Source organism: Aulonocara sp. 'chitande type north' Nkhata Bay, linkage group LG3 (assembly GCF_057382095.1).
Source record: "Aulonocara sp. 'chitande type north' Nkhata Bay isolate Kocher_YH1m ecotype deep benthic linkage group LG3, A_spYH_male_GT1.1, whole genome shotgun sequence".
NCBI lineage: Eukaryota > Metazoa > Chordata > Actinopteri > Cichliformes > Cichlidae > Aulonocara > Aulonocara sp. 'chitande type north' Nkhata Bay.
Genome location: NC_141346.1, coordinates 13,672,835 through 13,698,140, shown reverse-complemented (window position 1 = coordinate 13,698,140; position 25,306 = coordinate 13,672,835). Strand labels below are relative to the sequence as shown.

General features: G+C 41.5%; 1 protein-coding gene and 1 pseudogene across 2 annotated transcripts in view; both read left to right on the top strand.

Moving 5' to 3' along the window:
- Positions 1-7,081: 7,081 nt before the first annotated feature.
- LOC147334057 (uncharacterized) overlaps positions 7,082-25,306 on the top strand; it is a 55,211-nt pseudogene continuing 36,986 nt past the window's right edge. The window contains exon 1 of the transcript XR_015128398.1: positions 7,082-10,189. The product of XR_015128398.1 is annotated as an uncharacterized LOC147334057 (transcript). The remainder of the gene's footprint in view (positions 10,190-25,306) is intronic.
- Positions 22,812-23,420, top strand: LOC147334058 (uncharacterized). The gene has a single exon (XM_086286747.1). It carries the CDS (start codon positions 22,812-22,814, stop codon positions 23,418-23,420), a length of 609 nt encoding a protein of 202 aa, XP_086142873.1.

Below are 25,306 nucleotides of genomic sequence, written 5' to 3'. Positions count from 1 at the left end.
GATGCTAGCTGGCCTCATAGCAGCCATGTTACTTTAAATGTAAAAAAATATATATATCATAAAGGACAATGTTTGAAATGCACAGAAAACTATAAACAGGGCTGCACTTAAATGGTCCGCAGGTGCGCATTCGGTGTCAAAATAAAAGACGCATACCAGATAAGAAGTTGGAATGCTCGTTTGCGTACATAAGATGTTCTGGAGGAGGACAGACATTTGGTCAGAACTCTTAAAGATGTTGAAGAAGCAAGCTCTGTAGGCAATTACTTTGGTGTTCCTCCACCGCAAAAGAAGCGCATATTCTCAGAATTTCTGGGAATACTTTTTTTTTTACAGCCAATGTGCACCTGCAGACCATTAATGTGCAGCCCTAGCTATAAATCATATATGTTATTGTGTAAAAATTAATTCCTGATCCTTTAGAAGTGTAAGTCAGAGTTGCTTAGAATGAAAGTTTCCATAGGAACTGCTTGGGGTCATTTTTGACCCCACTTGTGGAAGAGTGGGGTAGTGATACAAAAACAGCCTTTTCTTTAAATTAATGAAAAAAAATGCAAATGGCCTCATGTTACAAACAGATTTTATGAGGAATACCTGGAATATGAATATATTACAACTTTTCATTTGAAAGATTTTGAAGAAAAACAACCCGTGGGGGTGCATCTAAGGGTTAAGCTTGATCAGCTGTTGTTAGAATTTATTTAATATTACTTTCTAGTATCAGTTGATGTTTGCTGGCGCCACAGCTGTAAAAGCTGGTCATGACATCGGTTTGGATATGTGGTGAGAGGGAAACATGAAGCTGAAACCAGGAGATGTCCTTACTGAATCATCAGAGCTGAACAGGTGATGGAGAAACAGGTTTACCTTTTAGGTGACATCAGGGCTCGCAAAATTTCAAAATCCCTGGTAGCCCTTCGGGCAGGGACTCTTCCATTTTTGGTAGCCCAGAATAAATTTAAGTAGCCCGAATAAAAAAGAGAGCAATTTTTTGATTGATGTTTTGTTTCCTGTTTTGTTTCCTTTACAATATTATACATTAAAGTATAATATTGTAACAGAAACATTAATCAAAACATTTTTGAAACCCAAATTACAACATTGTATAAAAATTACAATCATCATCTATGAACTTGTAAGAACTGTAGAACATTAATCAGTCTGTGTCAGATCCTGAATTTGAAATTTCCACTGAAGTCACGGGTAAGAGGCAAGTGGAACCAAGATCTAGGCCATTTGCTTTTGTGAAGTTTGCAAAGACTGCTAAATCGTGCCAGTGGTAGTTCACTCTTTCCAACATAGTACGCTGTTCTAAACAGATTTTTCAGGTTTATTTTTAGCATGTTATTTGCAATTGGTGTTTGTTCTGGGAAAGATATTGCAGACTGTGCAATAATGGATTTCTTGCATTTCTCATGGGTTCTAATGGGGGCCTTTCTTAAAATTACTGGTCCCAGTAACAAAGGCGCTTGTCGACTCAGAAATCAAGGAAAAACCAACAACACACCCGGCAGAACATTATGTTATTTACACGGGTGCACATAAGTGGTCCGCATGTGCACATTCGCTAAGACGTGCACCAGATAAGAAGTTGCAACGCACGTTTGCGTCCATATAAAAGGCAGTGTTTTTGTCCGCTAGAGTGGGATTTTCAGGGCACATTCTGCACCACATCTCTGTGCGTTCATCATTTGTTTGAAGCCAGCTCACCTCCTGGAACCAATTTTCCGAGAATACGTGCTTCTTTTGTGGTTCGGACTCTTTCTGAAATTTCTTTGGAGGTGGAGGTAGGGCTGTTCGATATAACGATATATATCGGATGACGATATAAAAACGTCTATCGTTTCATTTTACGCTATCGTTAGCGATATCGTTTAGGTGGACTGCTGGACTCCTGGCACCAGCTTTGGGGAGTCTTACCACATAAAATCATTTCAAGGTCAGTAAACACAATCAGAATTCATACATAAGGGATTATAAGGGGCACATTCGATTTTCAGAAAAATCAAAGGATTGATTTCAGTGTTGTGTTGTATTTTCCAAAAAACACGGTAATAACGACGGTCCGCTAGCACACTCTACCAAAAATAGTGCTTTGTTGTGTATCTAATGGACGAAAGCTAAACCAGTTCCACACCAGTGAAGTTGCAACATTTTTACAAACCAATTCTGGTTCATCCGTTTCATTCAACAATCCGCTTTCGCCCTTCTCATTCTCCGTCACCGCTGTGCTTTTTCCAGCGATGTGAATATGAAAACAAAGGCAATGCGCATGCATGTTTTACCCATATTTTATCGCAGTATTTCATTTTTTTTTTTTATCGCTGCCCAACATTATACCGGTATTACCGTGAACGGTATGATATGACCATTAATGTGCATGGAAACTTTCATTCTAAGCAACTCTGACTTACACTTCTAAAGGATCAGGAATTAATTTTTACACAGTAACATATATGATTTATAGCTAGGGCTGCACATTAATGGTCTGCAGGTGCACATTGGCTGTCAAAAAAAAAGTATTCCCAGAAATTCTGAGAATATGCGCTTCTTTTGCGGTGGAGGAACACCAAAGTAATTGCTTACAGAGCTTGTTTCTTCACTTTTAAAAGTTTACTCTTTGGGTGCCCCACATCAACCATTCGCTGTTTTTCTTACCACTGTGCTATGAATTTTGTAATAGGTTGAATATGACCCATCCTTCAAATGCAGGTAAATGAAGGACGGATTTTCGGCCACATTTGGAGCAGGCTTTGAATTTGGAAACCCTTCATCACGTGACATAATCGGCCTTCAAATCCCGCTTTCAAAGCTGCAGACTCTGGGGATGTCCAAATTCATGGGCTGCATCCTCTTGAGGCCGCATTTGAAGTACATTTGTAGGATGTGTCCTCAAGAGGATGCATCCTATGGATTTTGACACCTCTTCTGAATTGGAATACAGCCATAGAGTGGGGGGCAGGATCTGGCTGAGGCAGCTCTTACTCCTCATTTAAAGACAGGCAGACCTCCACTGTCATTCTTGTGAGATTTAAGGCGACACAAAATGCTTGGAGAACAAAACTCAATTTCTGTCCTTTAACCCTTTAAGACCTACCATAGAACCAAGTCCGCCAGAGCTTATATTATATTTTTACCTGCTGTGGAGCCATTTTTGGGAGCATTTCAAGTTGCTATACATCAATACAACCATTATAGCCCAGATTTTAATAATATGTATTCATTAAGTGCATAGTAATTACATAAATTGCAAAAAAGTGCAATAAACTACAAAAAAAATTGAAAATCGTTTTTGTTTTTTAACATATATTTCTAGTTAGAGAAATTTAAGAGGCTTATCCCTCAAAACTGTAAATACAAAAAAGTTGCACAAAATAGTTTCCCAACAGGAAATTTATTTTGAGTGTCTTCATAGTTTTATTTTTGAAATACACCAATTTTTATACACTGCAGGAAAAACGGAAATAAATATTATACTGCAAATTTGCAAAAAAACAGCATATGCATCAAAATAAACTATTTCCAGCAGTGCAATATGAGTCCTAAGCATCCCAGAAACGACACAGAAAGTCATAAAGTCAAAGATAACTTTTAAAAAGACGAGTATAGGCTCTGAGGGCCTGATAGTAAAAAAGATTACATTTCCGCGAAAATGACGTCACTTCCGGTTTCGGGCAGGTAATGGCGGAAATGCAAAAGTTCGCGCTGACGTCTATTCCAACGTAGGAAGTGTTATGAACAGCTGATTGGACCGACACAGCGTGTTTCTGGAATATTATGTTTTTGTTCCTGCAAGCGCTTTTTATGCAGTTTTTGCAAAGCTTTATGTGGAAGGAAACCGTGACCTAGGACAAGCTGATGGCATAAGATGTAAGTACAACTCCTCCGGTTTCATATGCAAAAAAAATTTTTGCGCTAGCTTACGTGGTTGCAGTGCTACTGGGATTTAAAAATAGTTACGCAAAACAGAGCGTGCCCGCTCCGATCGGCTGTAAAGGGTTAAACAGGGGTTAACAAAACACTAAGAATCATAGTGGTGTTTCCACTTCCATTGCAAATTCTTTGCAGTCTCTCTCCTAGTTTGTTAAAACGTCCTACATGTGTGAGTCACTGAAGCACATGTCGCGGTTCCCCCTTTTGTGCAAACTCAGGATGGCCAGTCACCACGTGCCTGTGATTCATCAAAACTCACCTGAGAAATCCTGCTCATCAAGGCCGAACTGTTATGGAAATTTTAGAAAACTCGCTGCAACATACCCTGTGAGCTGGGTTTGAAGTGTGTTTAATAAACACATTACAATTTGGGTGGGAACATCCCAGTCAACACAAGGATCATCTCTGAAGTTTTGCCGCCACCCTCACAGACACTCTCAAACAAAGAACATTCCACAGGACATCACGTATCCCTATACCTTCAGTCCAGCTCATCCTTGACCTCAGAGAAAAATTACAACCACCTGTCACCTCCCTTAAAGTAGGCTGTCTGGAGATCTTCCAATCTACGATGGGTCCACTGTGAAGGTGCAATAACATGGGGCCCACTTGTGATAACATTCTATGTGAATGCATACAACTGATGAACACTGAAGTGAGGAAATAATATTACTATTACTAATGTGATATGATTAAAACATAGGAAAAGAAATCTGCCACCACATCATGAAAATAACATAAATGAACAATTACAATATTAAGTCTGCATAGCCCACAAGTTCATGCGACCCTAGGATGTCGCTGTCATCTTCCTGTTCCTGAAAAAAACATACATACATCAACCCTTTCCTTGTCTGCTTGGAGTAGGTACAATCTTGCATATCAGTGTCAAGTCAGTCAACCATTTGTCCCCATTATCAGTCCAGTCAGTCCCCGTATGTTTATTGGTGAAAGCACAACTTCTTCTGTCGACTTAAGTTTCTACTGCCAGTAGTGATGTGTCGTCGCAAACGAAATGAATCTCAGAGCCGGATCTTTGAAGTGAGCGTCACGAGCTGTAGGGTTTATTTTCTTTCTCTCACCTTCTCTGTCGCACTTTTTTCCGCTTCACTCCACACGCGAGCCTTGTGCTTTGCGCTGGGAAGAGGGGGGAGGGGCAGTAGTTACGCTCACAGTAGCACATGAAGAGAGCAAGACAGAAAGAGAGCCAGGGACAACAACATCACTTTAGAAAGGTATAGGAATCAACCACAACAATTTTCAGTTGTGGATGATAAAGGATTCAGAAAGTTTATTCATACATTTTATGTGGAGTGAATAAATAAAAGTATATTTACGGTGGTCCCTAGAGACAAAGCACGTATAAACCCTGAGGCACGCACAAAATCCAAAACACGTACAAAACACAACAGAAGTGCTCCAGGATGCTAGGCGCAGTGTAATTACATTAGTAATTCCTTTTGTGCATAATTTTATATTGTTGTTAATAATAAATTAATTAAAGCAACAAAACAACCTCAAGAGCTGGCTAGGAGGCGAAAGAGCCAGCTCTTTTTAGTGAGCCAAGACGAAAGAGCCGGTTCTCTAAAAAGAGCCGGAAATCCCATCACTAACTGCCAGCAACATGACATCATTTCAAAAAAGAAAAAAGATGAATTCAGAATGGATTACCTTGCTGATTCCTTTTAGACAAGGGACTTAGGACTTACTATCTAATCGTGTCCCACATAGGTGACTTTCTCCAGAGCCCATTGTAAGGTGGAGAAGCTCACTTTACCATCGTTTTTAAAGCAACAGTTTTGTATAGCACTTTTAGTTCCAATCATGCAGGCCTGCTTGAAGGAGAGCAGATTTTCAAACCTAACTTTCAGTGCACTCCTCAAACATAAATAAAATAAAATAAAATTCTACAAAATGTAAAAATATGAAAGCCTAGTTTTAGGATTTTTCACTTCCACTTGGTAACAAAAATGCAAGTTTCATCCCATGTAACACGGTGTATGTCATGGTAAAACTTCCCCTACACATCAGGAACAAGAAACTAAGAATCTACTAGTCTCACTCATTTAATCCCTCTGCTGCATTCTGTTCACCCCTGCTATAATTCAATCATCTTTCCTAATATAATATTAGTCCACTAGTTCATATATTGCTTCTCATCCCACTAAGTGAACCATGAAATCAGAAACACAGGCTTAAAATACTATCTGGTCTTCTTGAGCTTCATTACATGCGTGTATGTGTTAGTAGGATTAATACATTTTGTGCTCCTTGAAGGTTAAAATATCAATACTACACTCTCAATATCAGGAGAGCAAATCAATATGTCCTTCTTGTTTCAGAAACATCTAAAGTCAGGTTCAGCTAAATCCTAAGCGTTTGCGAGTTCACCAAGTGGATGTAAAGGTGTTGTTAACACCTTCAACAGGTGATGTGATGTGTGCCACTTCTATGATTTTTGTTATTTAATGAATCATTTCAATGTAAGCAGCTATCTCCTGGAAGTTTTCAGTCTTTTGAATATGTGGCTTTACAGCTGAAGGCCCCATCCAAAGTTGTGTTTCTTAATGTTTACAGGCCTCCCAAATACTGCACAGACTTTTTTAATGACCTCAGTGAACTGCTGTCTGTGATCTGTGTTGATTTCGACTGTGTAATTATTGTTGGGGATTTTAACATCCATGTGGACAACCCTCAAGACAAAGGGACTAAAGACCTGAGTAACACTCTGGGCAACTTTGGGCTGACTCAGCATGTAACAGAGGCCACACATAATAGAGGACACACTCTTGATCTACTGATCTCCAAGGGCCTGAGCATTTCAAACATTACTGTGTCTGATGTGGGCTTATCTGATCATTACTGTGTTTTCTTTGAAAGTAAAATCTCAGCCCACACAAATATATCAACAGCAGTGATCACAAAACGGTGTATAACTGAACACAGTAGTGAGATCTTTAACCAGGTCTTCCCATTAACACCTGACCTGTCCAAAGGTTCAGTCAATGAGCTCGTCAATAGCTTTAATGCAAAAATGTTAAATGTAATGGACACTATTACCCCCATTAAGGTGAAGGTTATCTCTGGAAGGAAAAAGTCTCCATGGAGAAACTCCACACTAGTGAAAAATGAAAAAAGAGAGTGTAGGAAAGCTGAGCACAGATGGAGAAAAACAAACCTCCAGGTTCATTATGACATCTATAAAGAGAAACTTCACAATTATAATTTACAACTGAGGAGTGCAAGAAGGTCCTACTTCTCTGACATCATCACTAAAAACAGCCATAATGCTCGGGTCTTATTTTCTACAGTTGACAGGCTAACAAACCCTCCTGTGCCAGTGGCAGCTGAACTTCATTCAACCATGGCCTGCAATGACTTTGCCAAATTCTTCACAGACAAAATCCAAAAGATTAGACAAGCAGTTGGTACATCAACAGCAGATCCAGGATATGTACTGTGTCCACCGAAAAACTGTTTAAACACCATCAAACAGTTTCACCCGATTAACAGCAAAGACCTGGAGGACATCTTAGGTCAACTGAACTCCTCCTCTTGCTGTTTAGATGTCCTGCCAACAAGTTTTTTCAAAAAGGTCTCAAAGACTTTAGAGTCAGACCTGTTACAGATCGTCAACTTTTCCTTAATGTCAGGTGTGTTTCCAGAACCACTAAAAACTGCTGTATATTCAAACCTATACTAAAAAAGGACAATCTTGACAAGACACAAAGGAAAAAATACAGGCCGATCTCAAATCTCCCATTTTTAAGTAAGATCATTGAAAAAGCAGTTTCTCAACAGCTCAATTACTTCTTAAAACAGAATAACTGCTACGATGCCTTCCAGTCAGGTTTTAGACAGAACCACAGCACTGAAACCGCTCTGACAAAAGTGTTTAATGACATATGTCTGAACACAGACAGTGGAAAAATGTCAGTCCTAGTTTTACTGGATCTCAGTGCAGCATTTGATACAGTTGACCACAACATATTACTCAAACGACTGGAGAACTGGGCAGGTCTTTCAGGAACTGTAACAAACTGGTTCAAAACATACTTAGAAAACAGGAAATACTTTGTATCAATAGGTAACTTCACATCCGAGCAGACAAGTATCACATGTGGAGTTCCCCAAGGTTCCATCTTGGGACCCCCTCTGTTTAACATTTACATGCTCCCACTGGCACAGATTATAAAGAACAACAAAATAAACTACCACAGCTATGCAGATGACACACAAATATATATCACAATGTCACCAGGAGACCGAGGCACTGTACAGGCTCTTGGTAAATGCATTGAGGAAATTAATGACTGGTTGTGCCACAATTTCCTCCAACTAAACAAAAACAAAACTGAGGTAATAGTCTTTGGCGCCAAAGAAAAATGATTACAGGTCACCAGAGAACTTCAATCTATACACCTAAAAACCACCAACCAGGTGAGAAATTTGGGTGTAGTGATGGATGCAGACCTAAACTTAGAAAAACACATTAAGACAATAACAAATTCAGCTTACTATCACCTCAAGAATATTTCAAGGATAAAAGATCTGATGTCTCAACAGGACCTGGAAAAACTAGTCCATGCTTTCATCTTTAGTAGGCTTGATTACTGTAACAGCATCTTTACAGGTCTACCTAAAAAATCAGTCAGACAACTACAGCTCATTCAGAACTCTGCTGCTCGAGTCCTCACTAAGACCAAAAAAGTGGACCACATCAGTCCAGCTCTGAGGTCTTTACACTGGCTGCCTGTCCGTCAGAGGATAGACTTTAAAGTTCTGATGCTGGCCTATAAAGCTCTGAATGGTTTAGGACCAAAATACATCAGTGACCTCCTGACCCAGTATGAACCTTCCAGATCCCTCAGGTCATCTGGATCCGGTCTTTTATCAGTTCCCAGAGTCAGAACCAGACACGGAGAAGCTGCATTCAGCTTTTATGCTCCTTATATCTGGAACAAACTCCCAGAAAGCCTCAGATCAGCTGAAACACTCAGTTTATTTAAATCCAGGTTGAAGACTCACCTATTCTCAGCTGCATTTGAATAAAGCACCAAATCCACACTTTTAAGCTTAAATTTCAAAACTTACACTAACTACAGATTTTATCTACTGTTCTGATTTTATCTCTTTTGATTTTATATACTGTTTTGTTTGTTTGTTAAGCTTAAATTTCAAAACTTACATTAACTACTGATTTTATCTACTGTTCTGATTTTATCTGTTTTGATTTTATATACTGTTTTGTTTGTTTGTTTGTTTGTTTGTTTGTTAAGTGGGTTTAGAGCTCTGGGTAGCTCCCCAGCTGGGTCTAGACTGGGTCTAGAGAGTATTTTAAATTCAGGGAATTTAAAATAGAAAGTAGCTCGTCCACAGAAGGACTGGTAGCTCCCCTTACGATAAGGGTTCAGATCGCGCGAACAGGTGTGAAATGTGTGTGTTTAGTTAGTTTGTTTGTTTGCTTGTTTTAATCAATTTTAAATCATGCTTTTTATTTGTTTTTGTTTCTAATGTCTCTGTAAAGCACTTTGAATCACCTTGTTGTTGAATTGTGCTATACAAATAAATTTGCCTTGCCTTGCCTTACCTTAGCCCCATATGGAGGACCACAGCAGCCACGCACACCAAAATAAAGAATTCTGTGCTTAAATAATGAATTGTAGAATACATTCTCCATTTGTGAAATACTTTTTGAATTCCACATTAACAAAGTGATTTTTTAAATGTTTTTTAAAAACCTCATTACCATCCTAGGGGAGCTAGGATGGTAATGAGGTGCTTGGAAATGTTGTAGTTGGCTGAGTTTATACTGCTACAACATTTCCAAGCTGGACTCCTTTGTGGAACTATGGTAATCCATATATACAGGGTGTCGCATCCCCTGGGTAAAGGCGGTGGAACTATGGAAGTCCATATATACAGGGTGTCGCATCCCCCGGGTAAAGGCGGTGACATACAGGACAGTCAGTGGCTTTTTACCTTTCAGGTTCTTGTAGGCAACTGATGACTTTCTTTTTGTAGTTGCTTCTGGGGTTTTACCTTGAAGCTTCATGGGTATTTTTTGTCACTGAGGAGTGTAGTAATTTTTATTTGCTCTGCTTCTTTTTGTCAGGGATAAAATACGTCTATATAGTTTTTGTGTCCCAGCTGAGTAACAGGAGGAGAAGGGTCTGGTGGTGCAGCAGAGGAACAATTTCAGCCATTTGGACTCAGCTCAGCCACTACAGAGGAAACAATGACTTCAATACAGAAGGTGAGAAAAATATCACAGTTACACTGTTATTGAAACTGTGTGCACAGCTGGTTGGTTTTTAATAACACGTTAACAGCAGCTTTATCTTTTCCATCCTGGGCTCCTCCATATATACAGAATCTACATTCACAACCAAAAACCACAGAAGTTAGAAGAAAATACAAAAATCATATTTTATCAGCACATATTGAAACAACAATATCATCTGTTGAACTCAAAAATTTTTAAGAAGTAAAAGATTTTCTCCACTTATCAGTATTTCTTCAAGAATGTCATTTTCAGTACAACTCTCATTGCACATCATTGTAATGTGACACTACATGTGCACATGCGGACCACAAGGTGGTGGTAACACACCAACAATGTGTTTTTTGTCACATTAAATTCCACTAATGGAGGGAGTTACAGTTACAGAAATGCAGTCATGTTCCATGACTGCATTTCACTCACTGCCTCTGTTTGTATCTCTGTCACTGCAGGACCAACGTGAAGCGAGAAGTCAGGGCTCTCAGGAGGCCGACAAACCTCACAGAAGAAAGGGAGAGGAAACTTACAGCTGTGACTTGTGTGGAAAGTCTTTTAACTGGGCTGGAAGCTTAAAAAGACACCAACTCATCCACAGTGGAGTTAAACCTTACAGCTGTGATGAGTGTGGGAAGTCTTTTACCCAGGCTGGGCACTTAAAAACTCACCAACTCATCCACAATGGAGTTAAACCTTATAGCTGTGACTTGTGTGGAAAGTCTTTTACCCAGGCTGGAGGTTTAAAAAACCACAAACTCATCCACAGTGGAGTTAAAGAGTACATCTGTGGCTTGTGTGCAAAAGCTTTTGCTCGAAATGAACACTTACAGAAGCATAGGGTTACCCACTCTGGAATTAAGGCGTACAGCTGCGACTTTTGTGGAAAAACTTTCAACAACATACAGTACCGAAATATTCACCTACTGATTCACACTGGAAATGATGTTTACTGCTGTGATCAGTGTGGGAAACCGTTTACAACAGATGCACAGTTACAACAACACATGTTTAGCCACACTGAGGAGAGACCTTTCAAATGTGACCTGTGTCAGAAGACTTTTAAAACTCCATATCACCTGAAAAGACACCAACAGAGCCACACCAGAAAGTAACTCTACAAGTGCAGTTACTGTGAGGATGTATTTATGTTTTATCTTGTAATTTTAACCTGATTGTTTGGAACAAGTCTGACTTAGAAGACTTACTTGTAACCTGACTTACACTGTCTTTGTTTAGAAGTAGAGCAACACAGATGGATCCTGTTCTCAGCCTTATCGTTCACTGTGGTGGTGGGAAAGAGTTTCTCTGTGACCTTTGTGGAAAAACTTCAATCATCAACGGGACCTAAAACCACATCAACGTAGACACACTGGAGACAAAATGAACTACTGCAAAGAATGTGGAAGAGGCTTCCACACACCAAGTACATTAAAAATACACGAACTCTTCCACATTGGGGTCAAAAAGCACACCTGTGACTAGTGTGGGTCATCCTTCACCACTGCACGTGAGCTTAAAGAACAATCATAAGTGAATCCACAGAAGAGAGACACCATACAAGTGCAGACACTGTGACAAAAGCTTCTCACAATCAGGTCATCGTAACAAACATGAACGTACACACATGGAAGTGAACTTCAGCTGTGACCAGTGTGACAAGAGCTTCAGGAATCTCAGTTCATACTCCGAACACAAACGATCCCACGCTGTAAATAAACTGTTTCACTGTTACCAATGTGCAAAAACATTCACTTCATTATCTGCTCTGTGCAAACATCAGCCTGATCATGCAGGACTGAAATCACTGGATCACAATGACTCTGAAGAGAGAGAAAGATCCTCTTCTGGTTTCAGAGTTGGACTTGAGATCAGGCTCCACAGAGTTCAGATGGAATCTGTAGTTTTTATTATGAAATCCTGATAATGTTAAAGCATTAGTTATATTTGATTAACTCTGTGTAAAGTTTGTCTTATTAAATAGTTTGGTGTGAAAAATAAAGAATTGGTCGCAGAACAAGTACCGTAATTGTCAGGCTATAAGCCGCTACTTTTTGCACAAGCTTTGAACCCTGCGGCTTTTAGTCAGGTGCGGCTTTTCTATGGATTGTCCATGATTTTTGTGATATCGTAAGACGATTTGTTTTGTTTGTTCCGCTGTTGTACGGCACTACGTTGCCTGGCGGAAGGATCGGGGTTCAAGAGTGGTATGTTGGTCACATGTCCATCCGCAAGGCAACATAGTGCCGTACAAGTAGCGCGAAAAACAAACTTCAAAGTAGCGCTACGCGTTCAGCCGGAGTCGTGGATGACCAGCGGTGATAAACTTGCGAAAAGCAAGTTATGCTCAACTCCACCAGTGGATTCTGACAGCGTGGAAAAGTGTGAAAACATCCACGATCACCAACGGTTTTCGAAGGGCTGGACTGCTGCATGATGAAGAGGAGGACACTGCCACGGCCCTTCAGAGGGTGTTCGACTCTGACACTGACAACGAGGACTTCTTTTGTTTTGAAAGTGACAACGAAGGAAAGAAGCTGAGAGTGGATGACGAAGCCATCCTGAGCCTGTTCGTATCCGACACTGGAGAAGAGGATTTTGGTGGTTTTAGTGCGCAGGAAGAAGAGAAAGATGGTGCTGAATGACTGACTTTTCTTCTTGTTAAAGCCCTGTCACTGCACCTGAGCCTAAAAGGTAGTCCGAATCTATTTTTCTGGTGTGTTGTAGGTTATTGTTATGTACTACATTTGTTACTCATTTATGAAGCACAGTACATGTTTCGTACTTGTAATTACCGCTACTTGTACATATACCCTTGTCAGGGACCAAGCAGTAAAGCATAAAGGACACAGGTTGTTTAATTCAAAAAACGGGTTTTATTGACCCAAAAATATGAAAATATATTTAACAAAGCCAAAACTTAAACAGGCAGACCAATAAAAGAGGTCAACTCAATAGACTAAACTCAAGATAATAATTAACAAAACCTCAAACAAACATATGGTAAACTGACCTGCTGAAATGACACACAGGGGGACTTAAATACTGGTTTAGCTAAACCAAATGACACACACGGGGGAAAACAAGACGGCTGCCATATAACCAACTAATACAAAACATTTAAACAAACATGAAACACCCCCCAGGCAATGAAGCATGTGGTGCAATCCAATTAGGCTGTCAGCAGTATTTCAGGTCTCCCAGCCCTTTGCCACACCTTTTGCCAGACAGGAGGAGAAGCCAACCCCCAGGTAACTCAAACAAAGAAAGATGTATTAATATAACATAAAACAGAACTTTGACCTTGCAATGTGTGTGCACGCCATATAAACATTGGAAGGTGTGATGGAAAAATGAATACATTTAATAAAGAAACGATATTGAACAATAAGTAGAATATTTTAAAGTAGTGACTGTAAATTAAACTAAAGTGAATCAACGGGTGGTGAGGTGTGGAGCTTACCATGTGTGCCATGCCATCACAACCCTAAATGTCCATCACGCCACTCTTGTGTTAATCTATGCACGGTCTGAAGCATGTGTGTGGGAATGTATGTGAATGTTTTACTGTTATATCTTATTAGTATTTTAAGTATTCTATCTATTTTATTTATTGAATTTTATTGTTTTATTTATATTTTGATATTGCTAGGGATGATGCAATGATCGGGGACCATTCTTAATTTCGTTGTTCTCATGACAATGACAATAAAGTTTCTGATTCTCTGATTCTAAAAAGTTATGCAAATATGTACCCATAACTTGTTTTTCAAAATATTAATAAAAGTGATGTCTCCAAACAGCCATCTCTTTCCTGACAATTCGCTTTGTGCACATTCTCTTACATATGATAAGTCAACATTGAAACACCTGCGGCTTTTGGTCAGGTGCGGCTAATGTATGTAAAAAACAGGATTTCCCCCTGATTTTAGCTTGTGCGGCTAATATTCAGGTGCGCTTTGTAGTCCGGGAAATACGGTAAATGTTTATTTTTTTTTTTTACGGTATACAGTGGGGCAAAAAAGTATTTAGTCAGCCACCGATTGTGCAAGTTCCCCCACCTAAAATGATGACAGAGGTCAGTAATTTGCACCAGAGGTACACTTCAACTGTGAGAGACAGAATGTGAAAAAAAAAATCCATGAATTCACATGGTAGGATTTGTAAAGAATTTATTCGTAAATTAGGGTGGAAAATAAGTATTTGGTCACCTCATCATTTTAAGTGGGGGAACTTGCACAATCGGTGGCTGACTAAATACTTTTTTGCCCCACTGTATTCTGTTCTCTTCTAATCAGACAAATAAGGCGATGACTTTCTGCGAACAGTATTTCTTATAACTCAGCAGTATAATGCATCATAAAACAATATCATTCATTCACAATAAATCAGCAGGCTAATGTAATGCAAATCAGTTTAACAAATGCAATAGTTATCACCTTCAGTCAATTCAGGAGAATAATGCAAACTAAAACTACAGTGGGGCAAAAAAGTATTTAGTCAGCCACCGATTGTGCAAGTTCCCCCACTTAAAATGATGACAGAGGTCAGTAATTTGCACCAGAGGTACACTTCAACTGTGAGAGACAGAATGTGGAAAAAAAATCCATGAATTCACATGGTAGGATTTGTAAAGAATTTATTCGTAAATTAGGGTGGAAAATAAGTATTTGGTCACCTCAAACAAGGAAAATCTCTGGCTCTCACAGACCTGTAACGTCTTCTGTAAGAAGCTTTTCTGTCCCCCACTCGTTACCTGTATGAATGGCACCTATTTGAACTCATCATCTGTATAAAAGACACTTGTCCACAGCCTCAAACAGTCAGACTCCAAACTCCGCCATGGCCAAGACCAAAGAGCTTTCGAAGGTCACCAGGAAAAGTATTGTAGACCTGCACCAGACTGGGAAGAGTGAATCTACAATAGGCAAGCAGCTTGGTGTGAAAAAATCAACTGTGGGAGCAATCATCAGAAAATGGAAGACATACAAGACCACTGATAATCTCCCTCGATCTGGGGCTCCATGCAAGATCTCATCCCGTGGGGTCAAAATGATCATGAGAACGGTGAGCAAAGATCCCAGAACCACACGGGGGGACCTGGTGAATGACCTGCAGAGAGCTGGGACCAAAGTAACAAAGGTCACCATCAGTAACACACTACAACGGCAGGGAATCAAATCCCGCAGTGCCAGACGTGTTCCGCTGCTGAAGCCAGTGCATGTCCAGGCCCATCTGAAGTTTGCCAGAGAGCACATGGATGATACAGCAGAGGATTGGGAGAATGTCATGTGGTCAGATGAAACCAAAGTAGAACTTTTTGGTATAAACTCAACTCGTCGTGCTTGGAGGAAGAAGAATACTGAGTTGCATCCCAAGAACACCATACCTACTGTGAAGCATGGGGGTGGAAACATCATGCTATGGGGCTGTTTTTCTGCCAAGGGGACAGGACGACTGATCCGTGTTAAGGACAGAATGAATGGGGCCATGTATCATGAGATTTTGAGCCAAAACCTCCTTCCATCAGTGAGAACTTTGAAGATGAAATGAGGCTGGGTCTTCCAACATGATGATGATCCAAAACACACCGCCCGGGCAACAAAGGAGTGGCTCTGTAAGAAGCATTTGAAAGTCCTGGAGTGGCCTAGCCAGTCTCCAGACCTCAACCCCATAGAAAATCTGTGGCGGGAGTTGAAAGTCCGTGTTGCTCGGCGACAGCCCCAAAACATCACTGCTCTCGAGAAGATCTGCATGGAGGAATGGGCCAAAATACCAGCTACTGTGTGTGCAAACCTGGTAAAGACCTATAGTAAACGTTTGACCTCTGTTATTGCCAACAAAGGTTATGTTACAAAGTATTGAGTTGTATTTTTGTTATTGACCAAATACTTATTTTCCACCCTGATTTACGAATAAATTCTTTACAAATCCTACCATGTGGATTCATGGATTTTTTTTTCACATTCTGTCTCTCACAGTTGAAGTGTACCTCTGGTGCAAATTACTGACCTCTGTCATCATTTTAGGTGGGGGAACTTGCACAATCGGTGGCTGACTAAATACTTTTTTGCCCCACTGTATACTGGAGAGGTTTTCTGCCCCATCTCAGCAGGAGCAGATAAACAGGGAGCCAAGGTCGTAGCTTAGGTGCTGTGTGAGAGAAAGAATATGAATGTTTAGGCTTTTATGATTAGGTGGGGGCCACTAGAGGCTATAAGAGTTTGATCAATGCTCCACCATTTTGAGATCTGATGCTGTCTGCGTACGGTGTCCATCTCCCACGCGTGTGATCATTAAAATCATCGTTTGACTCAACCCGGCCGGACCAGTGTTGTTATTTTGGTTTTTCCTCTTGTATCCATCCCCAATATTTGAATCCGTAACAGTTTGGGGGCTCGTCCTGTGGTATTGGGGTGGAAGTTGGAGGTTTGGACGGTCCGAGGTTGTCGAACGGACAGGCAAAAGCCAGTGGTCTGACGTGAGTGGGCATAAGCCGGCTTATACAAAGGTAAGGGACTACCTGTTGAATCTATTTCCAAAGTGTGCCAAATTGGACATGATAAAATTAAAGTCTACTCACTGAAATTACTGGTAGATGTCTGTTTTGATTTTGATGAAAAAATCTCATGAGAACTGAAGCTGAAGTAATGATAATGAAACGTTGAAAGTGACAGTACTGAGTATTTAAAGCAGTTGGACAGCTGAGAGATTTAAAGCAGTTGGACTGCTGATTGAAGTTAAAGCAGTTGGACTGCTGAGAGACTAATTCAAGTTGAAGTTTGTAAGTTAAAATACTGGGTTAGAGTCCCAAGGTAAAGTAAAACAGTGAAATTGGGTTAGAGTCCCAATTAGTTTGATAGGGAATTGGTCATTTTGTGGGTTAAAGTCCCAAATGGTCATAAAAGTGGAGTCACTACAAAACTTGATCTATTGATTGAACTAAATAATAAATAATAGCTTAAAATGTATATAGGCAACAATTACAAGCAAACCTGTATATGTAAGCATTTAAACACTGAAGATAATAAAATTAACAGTATTTTGTCTAAGTCTGCCATTGTAGGAATTCATGGCACCGAGACAAAAACTTGGCGCACAGTGTGGCGTCAAAATAGGCGCACACCTTTGACGCTGCGTTTTCTCCGTCTTCCTCGTCCACACGTAAATGCTAAACGCAGTTTACGTGTGGACAAAAGGTGCAAACGCAAGTTAGGTGAGCGTGCAGCGTAAAGTTAGGTGAGCGTGCAACGTAAAGTTTGAATTGAGTGCGAATCGAAGCGGGTGCTCTCCAATCATTAAAAGTAACAAAGTCATTGAACACATTTATACATTTACCTTTACGTTTATCAATCATATATCACAGATTTACAATTTTTTGTAGTACTATGCTAAAAAGCAACTACAGAGCGAAAGTCTGGGTCAAGCGCCGAGGTGACGGCAAGAACAAAGGAACCCTCGAAGCGTTAAAGCTAGCTTTGTAAGGGAATATAACGGAAAAGTATGAAACGAAAATGTTTTCTTTGTTGATAGACTTTGTTTGCAGTGCAATTTATTTGTTGCCGGATTGTAAGATGAAAGTAGACACAATTTCGGGCTCCCACATTTTATCCGAAACTTTACATTAACAAGTTTGTTTTGTTTTTTTTACTGTTATTCAAATACAACCGTGGAAATAACGAATAGAACAAAAGTCATTCATTCTTTCCTTATACTAATCGTGGTGCAGGCCAGTGCAGTGCATGAACTGATGCCTTCTCCGGTCAATTCCGCTGAGAGTAAATCTAATGTCCCGCTCTACTGTACAAGACAATGGTTACCTGGAGGGATGTACCAATGTGATAGGGGTGCTGCGGAATAGTCCAAGTGGCAGCAGCTTTAATTTCCCGCTCAACCATAAATCGATGGTTTTTCAACGCGATTGTTGTCACCTTGTCAACTATAAATAGATCAACAATCAACGATGACAGAACAACAGTGAATCAATGTTATTTCAATGTCAGTGTCAGGTTTCATCAGTATTTCAATGTTGTTTCAACATTAGTTTTATGTTGACATTTCAATCCTGACGATTCTGATGGTTCAGATAGAAAATCAACATCTGTTCAATGTCTCCTTGCTATCTGGGTATTGAACGGCAGAAATTAGGTTTTCTTTTCGGAAGTATTTAAATGGGAAAGAACAGCGGCTGACAAACAACAGAGGTCTTATGCGTAACAAACAAGCGAATAATGCAGAAAACTGATTTTTAGACGGGAAACTGTTCTTGAAGTATACTGTGTGTGTGTGTGTGTGTGTGTGTGTGTGTGTGTGTGTGTGTGTGTGTGTGTGTGTGTGTGAGAGAGAGTGAGAGAGAGAAAGCTGTGCATGAAGTGGGATTTTATCCTGGTGAAAGCAAAACAGCAAAAGTCAGAGGAAATTCATGACAATGTTTATGTGAAGCGTAGTTCTTTTTTTCTGCTGGTTCGGTCAATATTGTTTGAAGAGAAATAAAACCTGCAGCTTCAGAATCAGCGCAAAAAGGCGTAAACACGAAGCACGGACCCGCCGACGGATCAGAATCAGTGAACTGTCGGCTTTCAGCCCCGACCGTGTCCGTGCTGTCTGGTGAGAAAGGCGACATCTCACTGATTCTGATCCGTCAGCGGTCCACGCCTTGTGTTTACGTCTTTGTGCAGAATCGGTGTACCTCCTCTCATTTACATTTTTAGCTGTTTGGTGGTTGTTGAAATGTAGTAATATTTATATTAAAAATCAATTCAGGATTTTAATGAATCGATATCACGTTATCCAAGCTAGAATCGATTTTAATCGATAATCAAAACTAGAGATGGACCGATCCGATATTACGTATCGGTATCGGTCCGATATTGACCTAGATTACTGGATCGGATATCAGAGAAAAATAAAAAATGTAATCCGATCCATTAAATATCACGAAAGCACCTCACAAAACTTGCAACACGCCGTAACTCACCTCAGAACGTTAGCACGTCGGAGCAGTATGCATCACGTGATAGAGCGGCTGTGGCTGTCAGTGGTCTGGATAGCATTTGGAGCTTCGCTAGCAACCTGGCATTTCATCTCCGACAAAGTTATCCCGAGAGAAGTAAAGCAAGTGTGTAAGTCCATCTCTGAATGTTTGTAAAGCATTCCTGCTTTAAGCTTAACAAACAACTGCCTCTTCTTGCTGCTACTTCAATCATGAAACTGCTTAACGATCAGCTGATCGGCTTTTCTGTCGCGAGTCCATCTCTCTAGTTTGCTTTTGGCCCACTTTGCACCAGAAAGAGGAAACCAGCGGCTGAACAACAGCAGCACGTTTAAGCTTGATAAGCTGTTGTTAGAATTTATTTAATATTACTTTCTACTCGAGGATCTTTTTTCTATGCAGCTGACGGCTGGTAACTGTGCAGGGGCGGATCTAGCAAAGTTTAGCCAGGGGGGCCGATAGGGCATTAACAGGGAAAAGGGGGCACAAAGACATACTTTTCTTTCTTATTCTCATTTAAAATGTCTAGCTTTTAATAAATAATTATCTGACACCCAAAGTTTTAATTTGATGCAAAATGAATAGAAGTCCATTACTGTATATAGTAACTATTAAGTCTAATATATATATATATATATATATACCCTAGTAAGCTATAGTACTTTTTCCTTTGGGAAGGTACCATCTGTGCAGTCTGCAATTTTGTTGAAGAAAGATGTTGAATCTATTTAATATTTCTTGAAAAATAATTGATTTCTGTGCATTTTTTTCACACTGCATCAAATTAAGGTTGATTACGTCGATTAAGCATCATGAGGTGGCGCGTGAGGGGTGGTTCCCTATTTTTTATTTATTTATTTTTGTTGTTGCTGAGAGTTGGAACCCTATTAGTTAGGTTGCTTAATATTTATGCTAAGTACTCTTTAAAATACCAGAATAGGGAGGATGGTGTAGGTTTAAGTTTATTAGATTGATCAGTATTGCTGAACTATGAAATATATTTTTTTGCATACAGGTATAACAGAATAGCTTTAGTGTAGTTGTTGTTTTAAACTTGAGTATGAACTTATACAAAATGCAGCAAGATATTTAAAAAAAACAGTTTTGTTGATTAAAAAACACTATATCGGATTCATATCGGTATCGGCAGATATCCAAATTTATGATATCGGTATCGGTATCGGACATAAAAAAGTGGTATCGTGCCATCTCTAATCAAAACCCGCTCCTAGTACCTGTGTAATCATGCTTATGTACATCTGGATAATGACACAAACTAGTGTTTGGTGCTTCACTTTTTAATAAACTAAAAGACAGAAATCAGATTATAGGACGTGTAGTGTTGTTTATTTATATTGTGGTGTTTATCATTTGTGATATTTATTACTGTGTGCATACTTTATTAGGAGAGACAAAATTAAAAAAAAAACATGTCTTCCTTGCTGGTTCCATCGAAGAAGAAATGCTCAAGTAACTATGTAGCACGTACGTAATCCAATTCCACAACACAGTGTGATGGGGAATCAGCTGTTTTTCGGCCCATTTTATTTCGAATCTGGCGTGAACCGGTGAACCAGTCCCTGAATCAGTCACGTGGTACGGACTGCCCGCTAGGCCTCGAACGTCACTGCATACGTAATCAAGGCAAGCCTCGATACGCGCTTCACAAAAACGCCCCCGAGATTACCCGACACACGATTCGACGCTTCGACACACAGGACACATCACTAGTGAACACCCGTGTGCACACTTGTGTGGATCAGCGCGCTTGTATCCAAAAGGTTTCCCCATGTAATGGTCTGCTAGAGCAGTGGTTCCCAAACTCTTTTTGCTAGACCCCCTTTGTTTTACAAGAAAATTGCCCCCCCCCCCCCCCCCCCCCGCGTGCACACGCGCGCAAGCATCCTCCAACCACACACACCCATATTTTGCTCCATTGCGGTTTATTTCACACCTCAAACATTTAGTAAGCAATTGAGCAAATACAAGTAATCTGCAATAAATTACAGGTAGTAACGAAATAAACTCTTTTATGCTACGTCCACACCTACATGGGTATTTTTGAAAACGCAGCTGTTTCGTCCACACGTAAACGGCGTTTCGAATCACCAAAAATCTATCAGTGCTCATGCGCCAACCAGTGTGCAGGCTGTTACAGTCGCTCCTGCTTTTTCTCTTAGTTTAGCTCTGTTTTCTTACTTATTCTTTTTTTTCTGACTTGTATTTTCATCCGTTTATTATCTTTTACTCAATCATGTGGATTGAGAGAGTTTTTGTCCTTCTGGTGGCCGTGGAACTATTACTTTTATCAAGGAACGGGACCGCGGCACATCTCCTACATGCACGAACCTTCCCTAAACCTGCTGGTCTGGACGTCCAGCAGTTCATCTAAACAAAAGGCACTTAGACTAAAACAGACATAGCCACATTTATCCTACCATAAAACAATAAGAGAAGGTATGACCTCTCCCATACTCCCAGGATGTGGGGGTGAACGCCAGAACACCCTGGAATGTTACAGACCTCCTAGGATGAGACATTCTTTCAATATGCCACCAACTATATACTTCTAAACACAAATGATTACATGCAGTATTCTACCATATGCAAACTTATATCATTAAAAGATTATACTGACTACTAAGTACAATTTTCCATTGACATTCCCTCCTGTTGTCAGTAAAACCTTCAATGAGACATCAGTATGTAACATCTTGTTGTACATTTTCTGTCACATCGTCATTAATCACACAAAATCTTCATGTTTCAACAGGTCAGAGTCATCATCATCATTTGTCACGGCTGTATATGCAGCAACAGTGGCAAATATTATGCGGTTAATCATGAGTTTTAGACATGGCAATATACACGTTACAAAGACATAAAATAAAAGTAAAAATATCCCAACTCCGATGAGTCGTCCTTTTAGCACCTGTAACCAGGAGCCAGTGTAAAGCCAAGAAAACCAGTCACTTGTATCACTTACATAGCCCTGATTTTGGGCCTGCTGGATCTGTCTCAAAGCATTCAGGGCGTCAGTCATGTTTGATGAATGTACATCGTCTGGTATGTAAGTGCAGCAGGTGTTGTTGAAGAGGACGCAAAGTCCCCCTTCCTCTGCTAGTATCATGGAGTGGTTCTTCCCTGGGAGTTGGTCCAGGAACACATATAGTGTGGGGTGTGTTGACATGCTGGGCATATGGGAACAGACATAATAGTCTGTATTTGCCGATTCTGTCTCTGTCCTGTAAAGGTGAGTGTCGTAGTCAAGGTAACCAGGAGGGTCCACCTTCCCATGGCTACGTAGGGGTCTGTCACAACCTACTACCTGGTTACTCTAAAGTTGGCCAATGGCTGGAGATTGAAGTGCGAGCAATTCCCTACGGGCGCCCAATCAGCACTTCCCCCTCGCCACTGAAGCAACCAAGTGAGGGTGAAACTTTCCTCTACTATCTAATCTCTTGGCTCTCAGCGAAGGCGGTCGCACTTTTCTCCTCTCCTCCTCACCCTTATCTTTCCTGCTTAGCCTCTATGTCCTTGTCTTGTCTCGTTTGAATTACTTTCCCTGGAATAGACTCACACGGTCGTTCTCTAAAACCTAAAAGAATTATGGATTTGATCAACTGGTCTCTGAATGCTATTGGCACCCTTTTCTTAACGAGAAGTCTGGGCTTGGGAGAGCCTGAGTGCCCTGGAGGGACTTTCCCTGCCGGATACACGATGCACGGGTGGCAGAACTGGAGGGTCATGTGCCTGGCGGGACTGTTGATCGAGGACGCTGAAGATATCTATCTATTCGGAACCGTGATAACAGGGTTCATGCTGATCGGAGTTGGCTTAGCCCTGGTTTATCAGAGAAATAAGAGAGCGGAACCGGCTGTTCAAACCCCCCCAAGGCTGCCCGCTGGAATCGAAGCGATGGGACGAGGCGCGACCCCTCACAACGAACGTAATATGGTCAACACCTTGGAGACATTTGCATCGGCTGTGAAGGCTCAAAGCAACAACATTGAGCGTATGGGGGGATACATCAGAGAGAGGCCTGCTCAAAATGGGACCCTTGAGCGACAGTTGGAAGACATCGCGGAATGGATCACTGCAGCTGTGAGGTCTCAGAATCAAAAGAATGACAACACCATGGTACAGAAGTTTGATACCATCATGGGGAGGCTCGCGGCTCTCCAACGGGAGATCGAGAGACCAGTGTCGGAATGTTAGGGCAGCCTGAAAATTCTCCTGGGCTGCTCGCATGGAAATTTACAAAATCAACATTGAGATTGCGGACCCACATAACGGCGCCAGCTGCAGGCCCAAGGCTGGAGCCGAACAATCACTCCCTGATAATGACTGTGTTACGGCTATTCTTCCCGTCCCATGCAAGGACACCTGGATTGGCTGGAGGACTGTTTACTTAGCCTGATAGGCCGAAGGACACTGTCTCAGCTAAACTATGGACATGCAAACACATACACTTACACTGATAAGCACTCACTCATCCCCCCTCCCTTTCCAACGCCTTCGATGCTTGTGCCCTACCGGGGAAGATGGCAGTCAACTGGACCAGCGCAGATATGCTGCAGGACCGGATGTGCTGTCTACACCGGCTCTCTCTTACCCTTACCCGCCCCTGTTGCTTGTCTTGTGTTTCTATGGTGTATTGATAGTCATGTGCTTTTGTGCTGAGGTGTTTTTTCTGTTATCAAACTGTTCTCCCATTAGGAGCTCAGTCTGAGTGGAGTTTTTTTTCTCCTCCTCTTACCTCATGTAGTGTATTTTCGTTGTTTTTTCCTATCAGCCTACCTTTCTGACATGTCTCCCCAATGTGATGTTTGTGTAAAGTTGGTCAGAAGGTTCCTTTGTAAGTGCGCATGCGCCATTAGTGTGCTGCCTGCTGTAACCCTAATTTCCCTCGGGATTAATGAAGTATTCTGTGTTACACCCCGGCCTAGGCAACCGGGGTGCAACGTAGGAAAATAAAAATAAAGGAAAATAAAACTACGAAGAAAAACACTAAGGCTCTCCACCAAAATCCCAAAAAGTGTCTCAAAACGAATTTATTTACATCAAAACACAAAACGTCAAACTATTTACAACGGGGGGGGAAGATCGCGACCATGACATACTGAAACACAAGGCTTAAATACATAGAAGGAGCAATCAGGGAATGGACCACAGGAGGGAAACACAGCTGGGGCAAATTAGACCTGACGAGACAGGGAAAATGTAAACTGAACACACTAAGATAACAACAGACCTTCAAAATAAAACAGGAAACACATGACAGTCACGCAAAAACAAAACACTGACAACACCGAAACGTAACATTTCCCCCCACCCAAAAATCAAACATGTAACCCCAAGTGAAATGTTTGATCAAAAGCGGATGAAGGCTGGTGGAGGCTGGAGCGGTCCCCCGGACCCTCCAGCAGACGACGAAGGCTGGAGCGGTCCCCCGGACCCTCCAGCGAAGACGGATGAAGGCTGGAGCGGTCCCACGGACCCTTCCCTCAGCGAAGGCAGACGAAGCTGATGAAGGCTGGAGCGGTCCCACTGACCCTCCAGCAGACGACGAAGGCTGGAGCGGTCCCACGGACCCTCCAGCGAAGGCGGATGAAGGCTGGAGCAGTCCCTCGGACGCTCCAGCGAAGGCGGATGAGCAGCCCACCAGCTGCACACACGGACACGCAGCCCACCAGCTGCACACACGGACACGCAGCCCACCAGCTGCACACACGGACACGCAGCCCACCAGCTGCACACACGGACACGCAGCCCACCAGCTGCAGAAGGCTGGAGCAGTCCCTCGGATCCTCCAGCGAAGGCAAATGAAGACTGAAGCGGTCCCACGGACCCTCCAGCGGAGGCAGATGAAACTGATGGAGGCTGGAGCGGTCCCCCTGACCCTCCAGCAGACGACGAAGGCTGGAGTGGTCCCACGGACCCTCCAACGAAGGCGGATGAAGGCTGGAGCGGTCCCCGGGCCCTCCAGCGAAGACAGACAGCTGAAGCGGTGCCTCGGACCCTCCAGCGAAGGCAGACGAAGGCTGGAGCGGTGCCTCGGACCCTCCAGCGAAGACAAACGAAGGCTGAAGCGGTGCCTCGGA

Coding starts and splice junctions, on each gene's coding strand:
- LOC147334058 (XM_086286747.1), top strand. CDS start 22,812: ATGGATTTGATCAACTGGTCTCTGAATGCTATTGGCACCCTTTTCTTA.